The following is a 21,127-nucleotide window of genomic DNA, read 5'->3' on the forward strand; positions in this document are numbered from 1 at the left end:
TTCCAGCAATCTGATTTCTGTCCTGACTGCACCAAGCCTGGAAACAGAGATATTCACAGTGTGAAAACACACATTTTATCACCATGAGCAAAAATCTAAAAATCAGCCATTCACCAACTCACCTCTTTGATTTATAATCATATATACAATTTTGAAATTACATTTCGCATGAATGTGATATTTAATTGAGGGTCTGTTCACCTAAATCATAAAATGCATATTTTCCTACTTGCTCCTCATGTGATGTAACTATGAAAGCAGTTTTGATCAAATTTGCTGAGGTTTTGAGGTCACCTGACCAATGGAGCTAAGATGCATTCAAAGCATCAAATAATGGTAATGAAAGCGTCTTTTTTGGGGGGAATATATTTTGGAAAAACTGACCCTTTAGACCAGTGATGGAAGAAGATCCTTTACCCTCTTTACAAATACTCTATTACGAGTTAAACTTCATCATTTGAAACTGTAATTAATTTTAAGTATCATCAGCAAAATTGACAGAGCATTATTTTTGATGGAGGCGGCATTTTAATGTTTATGGTCATACTGTCCTCTCTCACCCAAACCATATGACTCGGATGAGATGCAGCCTCTCACATTGTCTCATTACTGTTTGCTTTGGCATTACAGTTTGTTTGTGGTCTTGGTAAAGCTGTTCACTGCCCCCCCTGGACTGTCCCAATTAGCTGGTAATTGAAAACAAACCTGAAGTGGAACCTTCCTCATAGTGCCAAAATTATTACAATTCCACACAAAGTCAGTTTACTATAAAATAGTAGAAACATGCTACTGTTTCTACAAGCTGCTGCACTGATCAAACCAAAACAGAGTTTGAAGATTCTGCTAAATAAACTGTGGCTTTTTTTTTTTTTCTACAGTGACCTCTGCTGCTGCTGCTGCTGCTGCACCACCTGGACCTTTTCCTTTGACGCTGAGAAGAAATTAATAAATGTAGGATTCATCCAAATGTTTCCACTTCTCGCTGGTCCCCGCTGGCGAAAACAGTATCACAAATCACAATTTGCCTCAAGGGGCACTGCGATCTGCACAGTGTTTAACAGTTAAAAAAGAAGATAGATGGAGTAAACGCACTGTGAGCAGACGACTTATAACCCTCAGTAAATGCCGGCACTAAAGCTGTATTGCTGGGCAGGTGAAAACTGTTATTCTTATTGGTTATGTGTTCCCCCTCTTTTGTCGAGTAACACGTACTTCGCAAAAGTAAATCACAGTCTCTTGTCGCAAACTGTTTTCAGATATTTTGTATTTTAGATCACAGAGAGTTCATCTACAAAGCCTGAAATAATGGCTTTCCTTTAACATGATGTGAAGTTTCCTATATATGTGGCTCATTTGTCTGAGCAACATGCTGTAAATGAAAAAAAAAAAAAAAAAAAAAAAAATTAAAATTATTCCATAAAGACTCAGAGACTTCCGAGGGCACATGACACCTGACAACAAACGTGAGAAAACAGAGCAGGTGACTGAATTTAAAGTGATGGCAAACACCACCGATAAAACTGTCAGCTGAGCCAGCCACTGCATAATATTGAAGCCACTTGTGATGCCAAGCTAATTTTACACAAACTCACAGAACACTGTTTACTCTCATGTCCCCTCTAACTACAGCGAACACTGAGCTTGTTGTGAAAATTTTATTTGTCAAGTACAAAAGTTCAAGTAGAACTATTTCAATAGTAACTGTTGCCTATCTGCAAAGCCTAAAAATAAAGGGTGATTGCCTGTGTTCATAAACCATCCACCCATCCATTTTCTATACCGCCTATCCCTTTCGGGGTTGCGGGGGGGCTGGAGCCTATCCCAGCTGTCAACGAGTGAGAGGCGGGGTACACCCTGGGCCGGTTGCCAGTCGATCGCAGGGCAACACACAAGAAAAAAACAACCATTCACACCTAGGGGCAATTTAGAGTCACCAATCAACCTGATGAGCTTGTTTTTGGTCTGTGGGAGGAAGCTGGAGCACCCGGAGAGAACCCACGCATGCACGGGAAGAACATGCAAACTTCACACAGAAAGGCCCCACCCGGGAATCGAACCAGCAACCTTCTTGCTGTGAGGCACGCGCACTACCTGCTGCGCCACTGTGTCGCCTATATTCATAAACCATCACTGCTAAAAAAAAAAAAGAATCATAAGAACTGAAACCCAAGCACAAATCGAGGTTCAGCAGCACAATCCTTCATGAACAAGTTGATTAAGTGTCTTGATGTCAGCTTTGAACACTAAATAATAGGTTGTGTACTTTTGTTGTTGATGAGACATTTTTAATGACTCTAATAGTTCCACAAACTGGTCTCATGCATCATATCCACTAAATGAATGAAGAGCTTGTATTGCATTTTTCACACCCCGCGTTGCGTACATTGCATTGTAAAGTTACGTCATTCAGTTAGCCGCCTGCCAAATCATTCTCCAGCTTCTGATGCTTAAAAAAATCCAAATTTCAGAGCAGCATAAACCCACCGCAGCACATACATGTAGAGAAACATCTGAGACTTAAAGGATCGACATCATCTTATCTAACGTGACATTCAGTGCGATCAATGCAACAAGTGTGAAATTATTTGGCAACAGATTGTAATCTTGTTTTCGACAATGAAAAGGAGACACTGGGGCTTGAAATCTCAATGAAGAACAAGAATGAAATCATTAAATAAACCATTTGGCAACAGAATCCAATCTTTGCTACATCAGATGTGGTAAATGAAAATGTGAGAGTGTGTTGATATCTCAACAAAGAACATTTGTTATCACAGATGAAAATCAATTCTGACCAAAATAGAAATCACTGTAGAGGCAATGTGCATAAAGACAGCAGAGGTGCAGCGGTTTTGCAGGTGGGAGGGGTAAAAAGCACAATTTAAGACCTTAGAAATGTTCAGAAATGTAGTAATTGAGAGAACACATTACATTTCACAGCCTTTTGTCGTCTATGTCCTGTAAAAGATAATAACTGGAGCAGGTAGTGCATCTGATATAAAAATGCAAAAAATGGTGGGGGAGGAATGTGAATTACAGAATTGATATGGGTGACAGGGAGGCTTGTGGGTAGCACTGACCTCGCGGATTAAACATCAGAGAAAATTACAAAAAAACATTTATCAGCAACATTCATTTGTAAATCTCATTTTAATCTCTATGTGGCTACCTCCACATAACGCACATCCAGTTAAATACAAATTGCTCTGCCTGATGAGATTCTGTAAGATGTGATAAACCTTGAGACACACAATAATGCAGGAGCAAAATTTGTAGACACATCGTTTTTGATATTACTCTAAGGTTAAGTCCTCAAGCCGATCTCAAGAATGATGTTCAGCTGGTAAACTAGGCTATAAATTCTGGGTGCGTGCTGCTCTTGAAGCGAGATTTTACTCATTCAAGGTCTACACAGGGGTTTTTGATACCAGAGTACTGCACAGGTATGTGTGTACAGTAGTATGTTGTTTTTTTTTTTTTAACCTTTTGGCTGTTCTATTTTACAAGGCAACAGGGTAGTCAATCTTTCACAGATACCTTTTTAATCTCTTTCTTTCTGTCCTTGTGTGCGCACGTGTTTGATTTATGTGGCTCAGCAGGCCATCAGGACACGATGCCGGCCTCTGCTGTCTGATGCTGCAAGACATGAGATCACACTGGCCTCCTTATCTCAACTACAAGAGAGCATCCAACCACACAGAGTGATAAAGAAGTAAATATAAAGGAAACGAAGAGCTAGAAAACAAGAAGAGTTGGGATAATAGTGAAGAGAAGAGCTGGTTGAAGTGGAGGTGGTGAAGCACAGAAGGGAGAAGGAAACAAGACTCTCGTGGCTTTGAGATAAATGCTCACACTGACATGTTAGCACGCTACAATTGGTATTTAGTGCTAAAGTGTGGAAAAATGTAAATATTGACCAGATGAGGGTAACATTTTTACATATTTAACCAAAAAGCACCAGTATAAATGCATTTCATGACAATTAAAGGAGTCATTGTTGAGATATTCAGGCTGAGGAAAAGTGGCGGAACAGTCAACATGTCACCACTGGAGCCTCCCTGCTAGCATGGCTAAAAAGAAAATACATAAAAAGGAAGCACTGACCAGTCTGTCTTTGGCAATATATGCTTCAGCAGGGAAGTCAATTTAAGGCCAAATTTAAATCATAAAAGTGTTTCCTTTATACAGTCAAAAATCAATGTAAACATGATTTTCATTTATTTTATTATTTATTTTCATCATTCTATTAGTGAGAGAAAGACATGGACTCCAGGAAGATTAGCAATTAAGCTGTGGGAGGTAATGAAGAGCCAAAGACAGAATGAAGAATACCAAAATGAAGAAAAAAAGAGCGAAAAAAGGGTCTTTGGAGACCATCAGAGGAGAAGGAGAACATCAGAAATCCTCCTTTGGCCATCAGACCTCTGAGTGGGCGTTTGACTGACAGAGCTGAGCCACCATGCGAAAAGGACAGACAATGTAAACAAACATGCTGTTAACTGCAGCTTACAAGCTACGGAGAGACGGTGTTTCCTTAGCAATGGTACTGAAGAATAAAGACAACACAATTTAGCATCCAAACCAACCAATGCTGAGATCTGCAGGGAAGATTTTAAGCTGTTCAGTGTCCTACAGCTGACTTGCAAATGTGCTATCTAACCTAAAATAGGACTTTAGCAGTGCTCTTTTCTCCTTTCGCTGTTTGTTTGGTTGCTCGTTCAGCAGGTGGAGCTCAAGGTGTTTCTTCATGGACACAAGAAAACAAGAGATGGAAGCTAGGACGGTGGGTTGTGGTTTTTAGTTCATCAGTGTAAAAAAAAAGTGTGTCGTTTGTGAATACATTGTGAATATAATGCTTATTGTGGATTTGATGCCAACAAACAAGGTGGGACAGGAGCAACTTAAGACTGGGGAAGACGAGGAATGCTCCAAAAACACCTGTTTGGATCATTCCACATACAGGTAAACAGGCTCATTGGTAACAGGTGATAGTATCATGACTGGGTACAAAAGGGCCATCCTGGAAAGGCTCAGTCATTCACAAGCGAGGATGGAGGGAGGTTCACCACTTTGTGAACATATGATTGGATAAAGGATCTCCTTATTACTAAATGACCTGGACTCATGACTTCCTTAAATGCACATTTGTCTGTACACAGGTGTGCAAATAACACTTTTCCTGTCAATCTGTATCATAGTCAGCAGATGATAGAACAGCGATGATCTCTTCTTCATGCAAGTGAAACATTTCAAATAAAATTATTTGTTAGGTTAAATGCAAAAAAATTCTGTCTCCAAAGTAACAACAGCGTTCTCACTGAACAACCCACACAACTTAATTCCAGTTGGACTTTAAATTCAACAGACATAAAAAAAAGGACTTTAAAGTTTGTTACAAAAAGAAAATGAAAGAAATGAAGACTTCTGAAGTCCTGTGGTGTGTACAGGATGAGTCGAACGGATCACAGAGTTCGCAAATGAACCTGATTCATTCAAGCGATCGCTGTCTTTTCATCCCTGAACTGAGGTTAGTTGAACTTCATGAAGTCACTCATGCACCATATTTCACCACGGCAGACATGCACTGAGAGTTTAAGGCTGTACTGTTGCCAGCTTCTCTTGTCAAAGTCATGAGGAGGGGAAGACGTGTTTGATCAGCATTCTCTGTTTGGACCTTCAGGGGTTACACTGTTCTACTGTTGCCCTCCTTGTTTATGCTGCATTACTCTGTTCATACTCTGCTCAGCTGTACGTACAGAAGCACAGCTCTCTGCAGTAAGGTGTCCAGGCTCCCGCTGGTCGGACATATGTGTCTGATTCTCCGTCTGTCTGTCACTTCCCAGCCCTCATTCTCTGTCTGTCTGTTTCTCTGGGTGCCACATTATGTCACTGTCACTGACTGGTCATGTCGATACATGCAGGTTGGGGTCTGGTCCAAGTGTCAGCCGGGGGGAGGGTGACATCTGGTGAGCGAAGTGAACTGAGGCTTCAGGAAACTGGTTCCATCAGAGTTTTTCTAACCAGGACACACAGAGAGAAAGCTCTTTTGGGATACGAGCAGATGTGATTCAGCTGTGACGGCGATCTTTATTCAGGCCAGAGTCTGAATTTGCAACATAACCTGAAATTCAATCTGCTGGATTTGATTCAAAAAGTTGTTTTTTGTTATTAAATGGATAGTTCTGGAGGTAAATTAAGGTTTTAAAAAGCAAGGTCAGTTTTTGATTTTGGTTCTTACAAAAAATGTCTCACATTTTGGAGAGTCTGGACACTGGACTAATGAGTGGCCCAAGAGAGGCATTTTATATTGTGGTGATGAGCAGAGCTGCATTCAGAACTTGATCTGATCACCACTTGCCCACCCCCAGCGTCTGACTTTAAACAGCAGGCAGTGCAGATCTAAACTCAACTGTCTACATATTAATCAGCATAGATATATTCACAAGACAGTTTTGGTGAATAGTTGAAGTAAAATCTTACATTTTCAGCTAAAACAAAACCAATAAATCCAACATTTTTGAAACAGCCCATATGAAAGTTTTCTGATCTGCAAGTGTTTTCCCAGCGTGGGTCAGGTTTGGGAACTTCTCTGAATCTGATGATACAAGGCACTGCAGATGAAGTTAGTGAGAACTTTTAGGCTTTTTTTTTTTTTTTAAAGGACTATCATTGTTGGTTTAAAGGTTGAGATAAAGAGTTTATTCCTAACTATGCCTGCAAGGTAGGCAATCTTTTATGGTGTGTGTGATTGTGTGTGATTTCTATCTATCTATCTATCTATCTATCTATCTATCTATCTATCTATCTATCTATCTATCTATCTATCTATCTATCTATCTATCTATCTATCTATCTATCTATCTATCTATCTATCTATCTGCACAACAAATGACCCCATTGGGGGACAATAAAGTAACTTGACCGTGAACTTATTCTTCTCCTTGGGAAGAGCAGCTGAAAAAAACACCACAAGGTCACTGGTTAATTCCACGAGAAAGAACAAAGAGGATGCAAACTGCAGTTTCTACACCTTACCAGCCACCCCACCCTTTCCTTTAGACGTTTTGAGGTGCTAAAGCAACGTCCAACTACTTCCGATTCCACAAAAGAACAGTTATGACTTGCATGAACATTAAAGGTCACTTGCTGGGAAAACAACCAGTTTTCAAGCACATTGAAGATATCTCCCTGTAGGAGTAGTCAAAACTTTAATTTAAAATATCTCTAATTACCTTCTGATTAGTAAGAATGAACCCTTGGGTTGTATAGAGAACATAATTATACTGTGTATATATTGAATATGTACAAGCAATTATATTTTCTCTAAAGTGTATTCCATGTACATCCACTTAAACTACGACTATCCAAAACACAAATGTGAGATTCTGACTATTCAAACATCAAGAAAAGCCAGTTGAATGAAGAGTTCTGCTTTTTTCTGTTTGTTGCTGTAATACAGATTTCAGCTCACAAGAGGCTGGGATGCACAGCGCATGGTAGAAGTTTGCCTTCAGAGCTGGTTGGCAGAAAGGCTTCAGGAAAAAAATGGCTGTGCTGTATAGTTCGTCTGTCCAAGCAGGTTATTACGACCCATATTTACAATTATTGTTAGGAGGCGTCTTCTAGCAGCTGAAATAATTATAACGTCAACAAACGAGGAAGTTGGATGGCGTCCTATAAAGAAGTCAACACTGACTTATTCCAATTTAGATAATGTAGTTAAGTTAGGCCATGTACGTAAGGGCATTTTACTGATTTTAATCCAAACCATGATCTTCTCCTAAACCTAACCAAACAGTTTGTAATGTTTCACACCATTAATCACATGACAATGAAGGTCCGGTTCAACAAAGGTCCGCTGTGTCTGACGCATCAATCAGTATTCAGCTGTTGTAACAATGGACGTGTAGGTTGTGATGGATGAATGGTTCAAACTCAGGATGACCGGGGTGCAAAATTCCTCGCCTGGCAAAGCTTTTTTTCCACCTGTTTCACAGATGAAAAACCTTTGAAATATCATCCTGGTAAAAGCTTTTTTCCACCTGCTCTTAAGTCATAAATACAGGAGAAAAAAAACAATTTAGATGAGGTTTAGAAAGTGGATCACCAGAATTTGTTTCCTCGCTTGCCTCTCAGGGCTTCCGTAGAAATCAATCATCGGCAAAGGAATTTTGGCCCACATGAGCTCCTCTAACCCCAGCGAACACATTGCGAGCCTTGTCAGACCGCAGTGATGGAAAATGAACATTTATTTCTACAAGGCATATTAGTAACTTCCTCGCTGACAGCTACAGCCCTTCAATACATAATTCCCTTGTTCAGGATCTGTAATAACATCAAAGTTATAAAGTGGTAACATGCATGTCAAGGTCCTCTACCACATGCTGACAGTTCAGCCCTACATGAGAAAGTATAATGAAATTTGCCGATGTGAGATGATTTTCTGATGCTCCTATTTGCCCACACAGCCTCGAGTTCAGTTTGCTCTGCACTCCTTCCTTAGCCCTGACCTGCACTCCCTCCACTGCAACCTCCTCTGGGCCAATTTGGACCAAGTTAAAGGAGGGAAAGTCTACCCTTGCCGCCTCCGCACACACCAGTCCTTCCCTCTTGCCATCAATCTCCCCATCCCCCCTGCTTCTTAGTTGCCTGGGCTAATTAACTAAAAACCAAGCAGAGATTTTATATAATTCAACAGCAAGAACTGCCATGTCTTGATCCAGAAACACCCAGAGAGAAACATGGTGACTGGAGCCAGAAACCACCAGGAGAGGAAAAAGGAAAAATAAAACGCAAATCTCGTCTCCACCAGCACAGGCTATCAGAGCACAAGGAGCTAGAAGCTGAAACTATGAAATTCTCCTCACATATTTTATTTCTTCTAGGACTACATTTTAATCAGACACACTGGCAAAGCAGTTGCGGGCCGGGCATGACCGGTATCGAGGCGGGGGAGCAGGGTAGAGGAGAAATGGGGCAATGGAGTGAAAGATAGAGGCTCGATTGTGAAGGTTTGACAGGCAGGTGGCAGGTGAGAGGGGTGTGAGATGAAAGACAGTGGGAGAGAAAGACAGAGAAATAGACCGAGAGAAGTGCAAGGGATCTGTGACCAAATGGTTCTGCGGAGTGCTGAAATCTCCTGACCACTCTCCATTAAGCTCCAGTCCAGGAAACAATATATAAAGAAAGTTTTGCTGTGGGAAAACAGTCAACAGGGAACAAATCCAAAAAAAAAAACAAAACAAAAAACAGCTTGTGCAAGCATACCGCCCTGCTTTCATCTCAATAATGCTTCCCATGTAGCTCCTGAGATCCCGAAAGGACAAACACGAATGCAAACAAGAGTCTTATTACATGTCTCCATGAAAAACAAAATCAAATGCCAGACGTTCTTGTATGTCCGGCAGATTTCTGCAGAATCTCGTATTTATTAAGACGGTGTGATTGCTGAGGGTTCAGTGCGCACGGAGGCTTACCAAAGGGGTCACCGTTCTGGGTGGGTTACCTATGTCTATTTTCTCCCTCTCACCCTGCCTCAGTTCTCCAATAAATTCAATGCATGTCTGAATTAATGCATTACAAGCCACGGTGGAGATATTAAAAAATGATAAAAACTAATCCCTCCTCCACAGTCCCATCTGTGGCAGGGTCTTCACACCGAGCTGACCCTGAGCGTTCTCTGCTGTCTGCACCATGAGTTATGATATTTGGTGTCGCTTGGATTACACTTTAATAATTCATTACATGCACAAAATCCTGTTCTATATATCTCCTCCAGGTGTGTCACTATTAATCATAAGATGCTGTGAAAACCCAAGGCTGTCTAAGAGCGTCTTAACTACCCGCGCTACACATACTGTGTGCATGTGTGGGGAAAAAGATCGACTCATACAAGTGCGTCCGCAGTGTATATATAGATGCACACACCCAACACACTCGTACGCAACCTGTCATTTTTTCAAGATTCTGCAACAACTCGCTCTGTGTGAGCCCGTGCTCCGTTCACATGCTTGTCTCTCGCATCGGTAAACACACGTGAACGCATCAGAATACACACTGCTATATCAAATAGTGAAAGTATGAAGCACAGCGTGTGTGTTCTCCCAGGGGGAGCCGAGACGAGGCAACACATTGACCACGGGCAGCGGCGTTATGCCATAACTGGTGGCCCCCGTCGAGAGCTGAGCTACTCATCATGCATGTATGAAACAAACACAGTGGCCATCATCGAGAGCCAAGCTTCCATTCTGATGTGATTTATTTCCAAAGCTCGACTGTACTCCTCGCAGCCAGGAAAAAGAGAGAGAGGCAGAGATGGAGGGAGAGATTACCACACTGCTCACATCACAGAGATGACTGGGGACCTCTCGAAGTGGAGCAACACCAGCAGAGCAATCCAAAGTAGGGCTGACCACTTCACACCCAGTCTCCCTCTGCTGCTTTATTTATTAAGTCATGCAAAAGAGGACAACATCGAAACCCCAGTGGAGGTTAAGGCGAACCAATAATTGAATACATTAGTCAAAAAACAAACAAACAAACAAACAAAAAACACGGCCTCTCAAAAAAGCAGCAACAGTATATTGATGCAACTTTTAAATTTTACAAACACCAATTTGATAGTCAAGTTTCAGTACAACACCAGGACAATACTTGGTTATATCATTATATCATTCTTTGAGAAATATGAACATGCTTTTCTGCCAAACCCTGTTTTTCACTTAACATGAGATAAAATGTCTGACAACACTTATGATTCTCCAGGTCAGGGTAGTAGCTCTGTGATGGTGCTGACTGGTGCTTTTAGCTAAATGCTAACAGGTGTTAGCACACAAACTTGTCGATGTTTAGCAGGTATAATGTTTACCATGTTTACCACTGTACTGTAGTTCAGCATGAATGTGTGTGTGAAGTGTCAGGTCAAATCTGTCCAATAGTTGTTGAGATACTCTGGTGTGGGTCAAAGTGGTGGACCAGCTGACCGACATCGCCATCCGCAGAGCCATGCTGCTGCCATGGCTACATAGCCATACAAGAACTTTGTCTAGAGCCTGAAACTGAAAAAAAGATCTAAACCAGGAACTATCTGATTAAACAATCAGTAAGCCACATTAAGAGTCTGAACTGACATTCAATGATTATTTTAGACCATTTGATCTGGTACCTGAAAAGCACTGAGGGTCGATACTCAGCCCTTAACTCCTGCACAAAACATCAAGAAGCTAAAATATTTAAAGTGATGTACTCAAACATTCTGGTCTCACTCTGAGTTAAAGCCAAGATTTGAAAAGTGAGATGATGGATGACATTGTGGTGCCCCCGCCCTCTTAGCAGACAGCGTTACAGGCCGTGACACACACAGCTGTAGCTAAGTGTTCATTTTCTCCCCTCTGCCATCGTGGCTGTATTACCTCAATGATAATTGCTGCGTAAGCTTGTTGCGTGTCACACCTTGTTCATGCCACACACACACTCGGCACTTGTGCACCCTGCATTCCTTAATTTTACCTCTTGGTTGTATGTGTGTGTTTATGCCTGTGTGTTTGGGGATGATTCATTTTATCAGAGCTCCATTCTATGTGTGTCTGTCTGTGTCACATATCTTTGCGGCAAAAAGATTACGAGTAATGTTTTCAAATTGATTCCTTTTCAGGCGTTATCATCTGCTCAGACATTCCCTTTTTTTTGCCCCCCACAACTCCTCTCAGGGAGCAATTTTCCATAGCCGCTCCATAAGGCTTGGTGAGTCATACGCAGTGCTATTGTAATAATGGCAGTGCATCTATTGAGGTGGGCGGGCATGCATTAAAATGCTGTGTGAGTGTGTGTTCTGCAGTGTGGGTAGAGCTCAGTTCAAGACAGATCAGGTGTGGTTATCTTGACCTGGACCTCCATATGTGCTTTGCCCTTATCCTCCTTCCCTTCACTGGGTGTACAGAGGAGAGACAGAAAGACAGCGGATACAGGGAAGACACAGAGTCTTGAAGGATGAGAGGAAAAATTACAGAAAAGCACAGTGATACAAACCCTAAAACAATGAGAAATAAGGAGTTTTGCAGACTCCATGTTTGCTCTCTATCGCCTCAGTCCACCAAGAATCTCCACAATCACTACATCCTCCATCACCGCGCAAGCTGGCAGTCACATAGAGAGCTGTGTCGGGGGCTGGACGCTGGATCAGGCCGTGAGATGTAAGCCCCTCTTGGGGTTGAGGCAACAGCTGTGCACAGGCCTTCCTCTCCAGATTATCCTGGCAGTGAAACCCGGGTTGCATGGTCTGATGTGGAGCTCAGTGTTCTGCTTCTTTCTCTGTCTGGCTGTGTTTTCACTGTAGCGCAAGAGCTAATTTTTCCACAACAGGTCAGCAGTGACTGCTGAAACACTGCTCCCCTGACTGCGTTTGTTGCGGCTCCGCTCGAAGAAATTCAAGAATTTTTTGTGACCTCGAACTCACATTGTATTTCAGCCCTCTCCTATAATGCAGTTAGTCTTTACACAAACTGTTGCACTGAAGAGATGGCTTTCTCGTGCAGTGCTGCTTCATAATGGTGCATGTTGGTTATGTGAATCATACATCACATCGGTTTAATTCTGATGGTCTGACCTCATACTGTACTGTACACGCGTTTTAACACATCATCGTCCCAGCTGCTGCCTGAGCCCAGTTCTTTCATTCAGTGGCAGAGAGAATAGTCACTATTTTGTTATGTTTTTGCATAAATTTGATACACCATAAATACACCATCTTGCATCTTGTTACACTATTTGTGAGTTTATCTTGACGCTTTTGTGCCACTGTTTTTGCTAATGCTTGCTGGCTATAACGACTTAATTTCCCCGGTGTGGGACCACTAAAGTCTTATCTTATCTTATCTTATCTTATCTTATCTTATCTTATCTTATCTTATCTTATCTTATCTTATCTTATGGCATTTAACATTTCCTTCAGCACCAAATTCTGCAGTAACTGACTGGCGTATTAACTGTCGGCTACTGAGAGTGAAAGTATTGAAGTGGACCATGGATGATTAAAACATAATGCATGCATTTCGTGTCATATTTGGAGGCTGCCTCTGGCTGTGGGCTGCGCTTTGAGAGACTGTGACTGAAAGAAAACATTAACAACCACAGGGAGGGCCCTGATTGTTGAAACACTCAGTCCCCAAACAAGTCTGACAGTCCCTGAGTGCTACACATTTGTTTTCTATTCATCAGCTGAAGCGTGACTTGTAAGCCCTCTGAAAGATACAAACTTTATCCACATCCTGATTAGGCTTTATATACCTGAAATGGCTTTTAAAAGTAACGACACAACTGTGCAAATGCAATGTGAGCAGCTGCTTCAGTGTTCCAGTTTGCAGCATGATTTCAGTTTTTGCTCATTTTTGACACTTTCCTCCTGCCACATTAATGTGACATCTTTTATAAGCAGGCACGGTGATTATAGCATGCTTTTCATTGCTACTCTCATTTGGCTCCCCTGACTTCAAAATGACACAGAAAACAGATTTATAGACTTTTAATGCAGCCAGTAAAGGTAGTAAATCAGTGAACATGGAAACATATTTTGTTGTATCTGTCTTCATGCTATAAACTGTTACTATATGAAAGACATTCTGTTTACCATTTTATATTAACTTGAGCTTTCTGGAACACCATGAGAGCCCAGAAGAGACAGGAGGGGACGTTTTTATTCAAGTTGTTTGCTTCTGCTTCTCTGATTTCCATATTTTCTTTCCAACATAAAAGCTTCTACCAATCGCCAACGTTATTTGCAGTTATGTGAAAGCCCACCATCTGGCATTCACAACCTAGTCAATCCAAACCAAAGCAAGACTCCTCTGACAGCTGGAGGCTAGTTTGTAAAATTAAACAGAAAAATTTACTTTATTTTCTCGCTCAATCCTCTCTTTTCTTACTGTGAGTACCTTGTCCTATTTAAAAAAGCATTTACTTCAAAATAACTATGAAAAACAGCTAAGACCCAGGATAAATGGTGAGCAAATACTTAAGAAGACTGAGTGACAGACTGCAGGGAATTAGCAATGACATCAATCATCTCACTGTACGAGTGCAGAGCAGGAGACGGCACCACCAGGGTGACTGAAGGTCCCGGTCGATCCTTTAACTGTGGTGAGTTCACCAGAACCCAAATGTTTGTACACAGGGCCTCAATTAAAGACCTGTGACACCGTCTGCGCAGTGATTTGCGGAGTCAGAGTGGAATTAACATCACTCCATCAACATTTAAGAGTGAAGAGATTAATTATGTGACAGGGCCTGCATGTCATCTTCATCGGTATTATTAGCAAAAACCAGCAGCGTGGCGCTAAAGACAGGTCGTTCTTTAGGATGGACCTTCATGTTGCCCTGTGGATGAACGAACCTTCTTCAAAATGACTCTACCAGGTTTTGACCTGTACATATACTGTGTGTTTTATCGACAGATATTCTGCAGTAGACATGCAGATGACTGTTCATCAAAATGTTCAGTTTAATTCAGATTTTATATTCAAAGTGATGTCATCTGTTTTTTTTTTATCTTTTTCTTTTTTTGTGTTGTCTGTCATTTGACACCAGAAAGCCTTACCACATATGGACGTCCACCTAATTAAGCAGATTAGTCCAGTATAATCCAAAATGATGCAAACCAAATTGACAAAAAACCCACCAGCTTTTAAAATGAAATAGAAAGTCACTGGAGGGATGAATTGGTCCACATGTAATTCAACAAACACTAACAATGATTAATCACGTTTCTTCACTTGGTGTCACAGGAGCCCACTCGCCTTATTGCTGCTTTTAAGCATCATCGTTCCTGTTATTTTTGTAGAAAAAAAGATACCAATTGGCCTAAATGACCTCAGAAGAACAGAAAAAGCTCCCATGTGCACATCATAACCAGTGTAATTTCATAATCTCAGCTGATCGTAACAACACTGATTTAATGTGTGAATTCTTTATTTAAAAACAAGGCGAAAAAGTGATCAGTTACATCTGTGATGTTTGAGAACATCATGATTAAAATTCTAGATTCAATCTCTCACAATAAAATGAACAACATCCAAAACTGAGCACAGGCAGACTTATTTTTGATGCGTCAGTGAGCCCAGATTGGGACAAAGCTCAAACCCGAGTTTTCATTTTAAGAACTTGAAGGACACAACCCTTAAATTAGTTCCTCAGTCTGCTGCGTGTGCGACGGTGAAAACAGCGCAGCCCCTCTTTCCAGCTGTTTCCTGTCTGCCTGAAGAAGTGTGACGTGCCTCAGCATTTAAACCTGAGAAGCAGCTGCTCTGATCCAGACTGGCTGAGGATGCTGACATGTCAACACGCTTTGGACTTCACTAAATGAGCTAATGCGTCTAACGTCTGCTTTCAAGTGGTTCCACGACTTTGTCACATTTGTGTCTTGTGCTTTTTGATTTCTGGGATGTATTTGAATGAAATGTACTTCAGATGTAAACGTGAACTTGATCCTGTGCTCCTAATTCACTCTCCTCTTGTCATTCTCCCAGCAACAACCTATTATGTCAGTAGCAATGAAGCTTCATACAGGGCCAGAATGAGAAGAGGGGTAGGCTCTCGATGATATGAGGCCAGAATTCATTGTATTCAGCTTACATGTTGTTTCCTGCACTGAAAGTGACAGAAAACACAAAACCCTTGAAATTAATTCAGGCTGAGAACTGCTGTGTTACACCATTTGAATGCAAATTCTCATGCTGTGGGGACGGTACAAGGCCATCACAAACAACACAAAAAATAAGACTTATGTGTAAGTACTAGGTGCAGTGTTTCCCTATAAAAAATCCTACTGGTGCTCATTGTCTGTGGTGGAATATAACAAAGTACATTTACTTTAAATCTGAGGTACTTGTACTGTACTTTTGCATCGCCATTTCATGCTGCTGTGTACCACATTTCTGTTTCAAACATTTCCATTGTGAAGATTTGGATCCTCATCATATGTGGCATCCAGATGAAGATGCTTCTAGACTTTCAGGTAGGAGATTAAGGGGTTCCAAATCTTCTTAAAGTTTGTTTTTTAAGTCTGTTTTTAAGAATAAATCGAATTCTCTCTAAATGCACAGCTTCTGTCAGCTCAGGTCCTTTTTTCTTCTTCCAAAACAGAAGAATGAGCTCGACTCCACCACGAGGGTGTTCTACTTTTGAATGCACAACATTACAGTTTGAGATTTTCATGCAAAATACATGATCGTCTTATAAAACGTGATACATTGTTACAGATTTGCCGACCCAACTGTGTATAAAATGGTTAAAATGAGCTTTTTCTTGACCAGCTATGACAGCAAAATGCTCCTTACACATGAATGCATCAGTAATAATAACCCAGTAATCGAATATGGAATAGAATAACACCCACAGGGGTAATTCGTCAGCATAATGAATACTTTTTACTGTAATACTGCACGTACATTTTGCCAATAATACTTAAGAAATAGTTTTAACGCAGAGTTTAACTTGTAATAGAGTATTCTGATAGTGTGACATTGTTACTTTTACTAAAAGATCAGTGGTGAGGATTCATTCTGAAACCTGAGTGAGGTTAATTTAAAAAAGAAAATAGTGATGAGATGCATTTACGATGCATGAACAGCAGCTGAATCTCTGAGCCAGGACCATCTTTAACACCACGTATCAGGCATGAGAAGGTGGCTCCAACAGGAGGAGAACCAAAGACTGGAAACAGGCCTGTTCAGCAGTGAGAGCAGCGGCAGCTCTGCTCATCCTCCTGAACACGTTCTGGGTTTCTCTTCCTTTGTGCTTTAAAAATAATACCATCGTCTTATCAATAATTTCAGACATAATGCTGCCTTTCTTGGAACTTCAGGTGTAGTTGAGCTGTCAGTCACACAAAGGGCGCACGTGTTTGTAATTGAGTTCTGGCACCACAGGACTCATTTGTGTGGCTGTTTTTTGCCTCCATGATCATAACTGGATCTGGAAATATGAGGCTGTTATAATCACCCAGCTTTGTCTTTATTTTTTATAAGAATGTTTCAATGAGACAATTTGACAAAAAAAACAAGACAAAAAATTAGTTTTGAGTTCAAACATGAGCTCCATAACCTGAAGAGCGACGAAGGACGCTCGTGCAAAGCAGGATGTCTGTAATGACGTTTTATTTTACATTAGTCTCAAATATATGACATCTTCACACAGTTAAATTAAATCCCCCTCTCCTTAAGGCTAACACAAAGCCTGAGGTGAAACTATTCACTGCACCGAGCAAGTGATAACTCATTTTAAAAGTAATGGCTTGTCAAAAATGGGGCACGGGCTGTTGAAAGGGGAGAAAACAAATTAAATAAAAATGGATCGTTGCTTAACCTTAAGCAAATCATGTTAGAATCCATTAAAACACTGCATGAATCTGGGCTTTTTTTTAGGTTAGAGAATGCTGTGATCTCTGGGAACAATTTCAGAGGCAATAGATATAGCAGTAATGTGATTGCTTCTGTCATCACGATTCAACAGATTACATATCTAATCGGTTTGCGAACAGAGAATATCATTTGCAGAGATTACAGATCCAGTGGTGCCTCCTGCTTGTTGAAACTGGGCCGTTTGACAGTTTAGACGATCCACAGACGGACAGACGGATGGACAAAAAGACAGCGAGTGGGAGGGAAACCACCAACCACCTGGTTTAATCCGTGGTGGAAAACACATCCGATCCCGCTGTTCTGATGGCTCGGATCCCCCCCCCACCCCTCCCCCCAACAATGGTGCAAATAAGTGCATAACATGTGGGCATGGAGACACACTCAGCTGTATTTCTCATACACACTGCACTGAAATGCAAAGCAATGCAGAATATATGAGACATGATTGCAAAGGAAGTAGGACTATATATAATGAAATTAAAGTGACTCAGTTGCTGTAATATCCCTGGGGTATATAGCTAGTTGTTTTATGGGGGGAGATAAGAGGATTTTGTCAGGTTGAGATGCCGGCTAATGCTATTGTTCCTACTGGGAGCATAAAACAGCAAAGAAGCTTTTCACACATCTTTTCTTCTTTTGTAGTGCTGTTACTGTAGATATCGTTTCAAAGCACAAGGTGGAAAAAAATTATAACATTGCAGCGTTGGACATCATATGCAACTCATTTATTTATATTTTGCACAAATGTGAGAACCCACCCACAAAATGTTCCCATCCGAGTACGTAGAAGCAAATTCAGCTTTCAAGACGCATTTTTTTTTTTTAAACCTTTAAAATCAGTTTTTACTTTAGAATGTAGTGAAAAAAGGATGCAGGGATTCTTGTCCTTTCTCACTTTCTCTTTCCTGACTTACACACTTACACATGGACTTTAACAGGCCTCCAAGTTCTTGCAAATGGCCACTAAAGGTGGTGCTTTATTCAAAAAGAACATGAAATTAAGTTAGACGGTGAATTACCTTTTCTTCCTTCCCCTGCGCTGACTTTCCCTGCTCCTCTCATTCCTCCTCTCCATTTAGCGAATATTTCACCTGCCTTCACTTCTTCACTGCCTCTTTTACCTCCTCGCTTATTAATCCCTCAAGCTAATAGTGCTCCCAAGGATGTAGCTTGTCATATTATGTCAGCCAAATCACTGTGTCATCTACACCGCATCCTTGTTGAAAACAAACAAGACTCTTATCCTCTGTTACGCCTCACAAAAAAAAAAAAAGAAAAACGATCCAACACAATTTCAAATGGCACATTACTGAAAAGCGTGGCTGATATAATCTAATACCAAGTCGATCCTAATACTTGAACCCGAGTTGCACTCCCATGCGGAAGAGGTAGAGCAGTTCCACTTTGGAGGAGGAATGATTTGCATTCAATCTTCAAAAGAAGCGTAGGTGTTATTACCTGTCACAATGCAACCTAACCCCAATCTGCCAGCAGCCAACAGGGTGTATTTAAAAACTCACAAACACACTAAACTACCCCCAAGTCTCCATTTTTTGGTGCTTGGAGAGAAAGCGGCTACTGTGGGCCACCAAGCAGATCTGTTAGCAGCGAAGGTTCCCAACCCGTCAGCTCTCAAACAGTTTGTCACTTGAATCAAATGATGCTCCTCTGCTGATAACACTTGTTTCAGGCTGCTTTTTAAACATTGCAAAAATAGCAGATTAAAAAAAAAAGTCTTTTCAAACCTGACAAGATTTAACAGTGTCAGGATTTTTTTTTCTACACCTGCATTTGAAGATACAGTAAGTGTTTTTTAATGAAAACCAGTGGGGGTGAAATGATTCATAATGGAAGAGGGGGTGAAAACGGGGGAAAGGAACAGGAGGAGGAAAATGAAAGAGTCAGAGGTGAGGAAGAGGGAGGAGAGGAGGATCATGGTGAAAGGTCATGTTTTTATTCTCTTTCATTTCTTGCAGAGGCCAAAGACACACTGAGTACAGATGGTGTGTATCTGCTGGGACAGACAGCCTTCCATTGTATGCTGTTGTATTGTATTCTGTTATGTGTGGATGTCTGTATATAATAACTACATTATTACTGTCAGTGCAAAGCAATCAGGAAAACACTCTCATATAATGCGCAAACAGCCAAAAGATGAGCGTGCGCGCATGCACGCGCACGCGCGCACGCATTTAACCGCACATAATCAGCAGCTGCAGCAGCATCAGAGCCGAACTAGGCGTACAAACTCTTTGCCATAGCGATGCTGAGATAATAACACAAGCCACGGGCGTGTTTAACTTCTGAAGAAAAATTAGAGGAAGTTGCTGGGAGCGCAAATAGATGAATAGATAAGGGGGCTGCTTAACTGGGAGTGAAGGGGAAACGCTCAGACAGCAGAAATGTGCGCGTTTGGAGATGGGGCAAAAGTCGCAGACGCGTTTATTCAAACTAACAAAACAACATTAAGACAAAAAATACGTCTATCGCGGTTTCTTTGAGGTCTTCGCAGCTGTTGTGGGAATATAACAACTTTGAAACAAGTTCCAGAGATTTTACAGAGACCACGAAAATACTACACTCAAATACGGCACAAATGAAAGAAACTGTAAAAATTTCCAGGTCCCGCTGCGGCTGATTTCGATTAAAAAAAACAAATCTTTATGAGACCCGATAAAAACGTTATAGCACGCATAATTTTTTTCAGATGAGTGATTTCCAGGGAACTGACCCTCTAAAATGAAAAGGCATGTGTTTCTCTCCAAACGCAGCACCCACACATCTCTGCCGCTGGATATAAAACGTTTTTTTTCTTCCTTAATTAAGTTATCTTTTTCCTCTCAGGGTGATGATAAACTCACCTTCCGTAGGATCCACTGGCAGAGGAGAACTATGGTCCAACCGAGAACCTGCATGACACCTTCCTTATAGCGGACCACCCCGAAAAACTACACGTCTCCCCGGCTGAACATATAAAGACACACCGCGGAATCCAAGCAATCCCAACAGGCTGGCGACCAGTAAAAAGTACTAGGAAAGCAGAAAAACACGCGCAAAGTTGTGTATTTGTTCAGTCAGTGTCACGGTGGCTTCTGTCGGGAAACTTTGAGCTGGGGCTTCAGTTTCTGTGGTCCGCCTCATGTGGCTCATCCATGCTGTCTGCCGCCGCTCATGCTGGACGTTTGCGGGAAGTTTGCGCGGAGACGAAGTCAGTTTGGAGGCTGGAAGCAAAGAGGGGGTTTCAGTGAGGATCATCAGCGCTTCTTGTGTTTTGGGACACTGACTGGTTGATTTACAGAGCTGAGATCTCTCTCTCTCTCTCTCTCTCTCTCTCTCTCTCTCCCTCTCTCTCTCTCTCTCTCTCTCTCCCTCCCTCCCTCCCTCTCTCTCTCTCTCTGTCCACGCGCGTCACGGCGCACAGCAGCTCTCCTTTATTGGCAACCACACTGACCACAAACTGCATGTACAATATGTTGTCCTGTCAATGATTAGCTGGTGAGGCAGCTCTACTCTTCGAAGTAATTCATCACAGAAGATGCCAAGAATTCTGTTACAGACTCCTTAAAGTTCGCGTAAAAGTGTTTGGCTTAAAATATGACTTTAAGATGCGACCTTTCATTCATTCAGCGTTTCATACTGGAGTATGAACTATTAGTAGATCCACTGGAAAATGTTTCGCAATTATTTTCATAAATGACCATTTTGAAGTCATTTTC

The 21,127-nt window shown here is 41.4% G+C and overlaps 1 protein-coding gene across 1 annotated transcript in view; it reads right to left on the reverse strand.

Moving 5' to 3' along the window:
- LOC139329021 (neurexophilin-2) overlaps positions 1-20,692 on the reverse strand; it is a 42,669-nt gene extending 21,977 nt beyond the window's left edge. The window contains exon 1 of the mRNA XM_070959140.1: positions 20,273-20,692. Coding sequence (XP_070815241.1) covers positions 20,273-20,326 — 54 coding nt within the window. The 5' untranslated portion in view covers positions 20,327-20,692. The remainder of the gene's footprint in view (positions 1-20,272) is intronic.
- Positions 20,693-21,127: the final 435 nt, after the last annotated feature.

This window comes from Chaetodon trifascialis, chromosome 3 (genome assembly GCF_039877785.1).
Source record: "Chaetodon trifascialis isolate fChaTrf1 chromosome 3, fChaTrf1.hap1, whole genome shotgun sequence".
NCBI classification, from domain to species: domain Eukaryota; kingdom Metazoa; phylum Chordata; class Actinopteri; order Chaetodontiformes; family Chaetodontidae; genus Chaetodon; species Chaetodon trifascialis.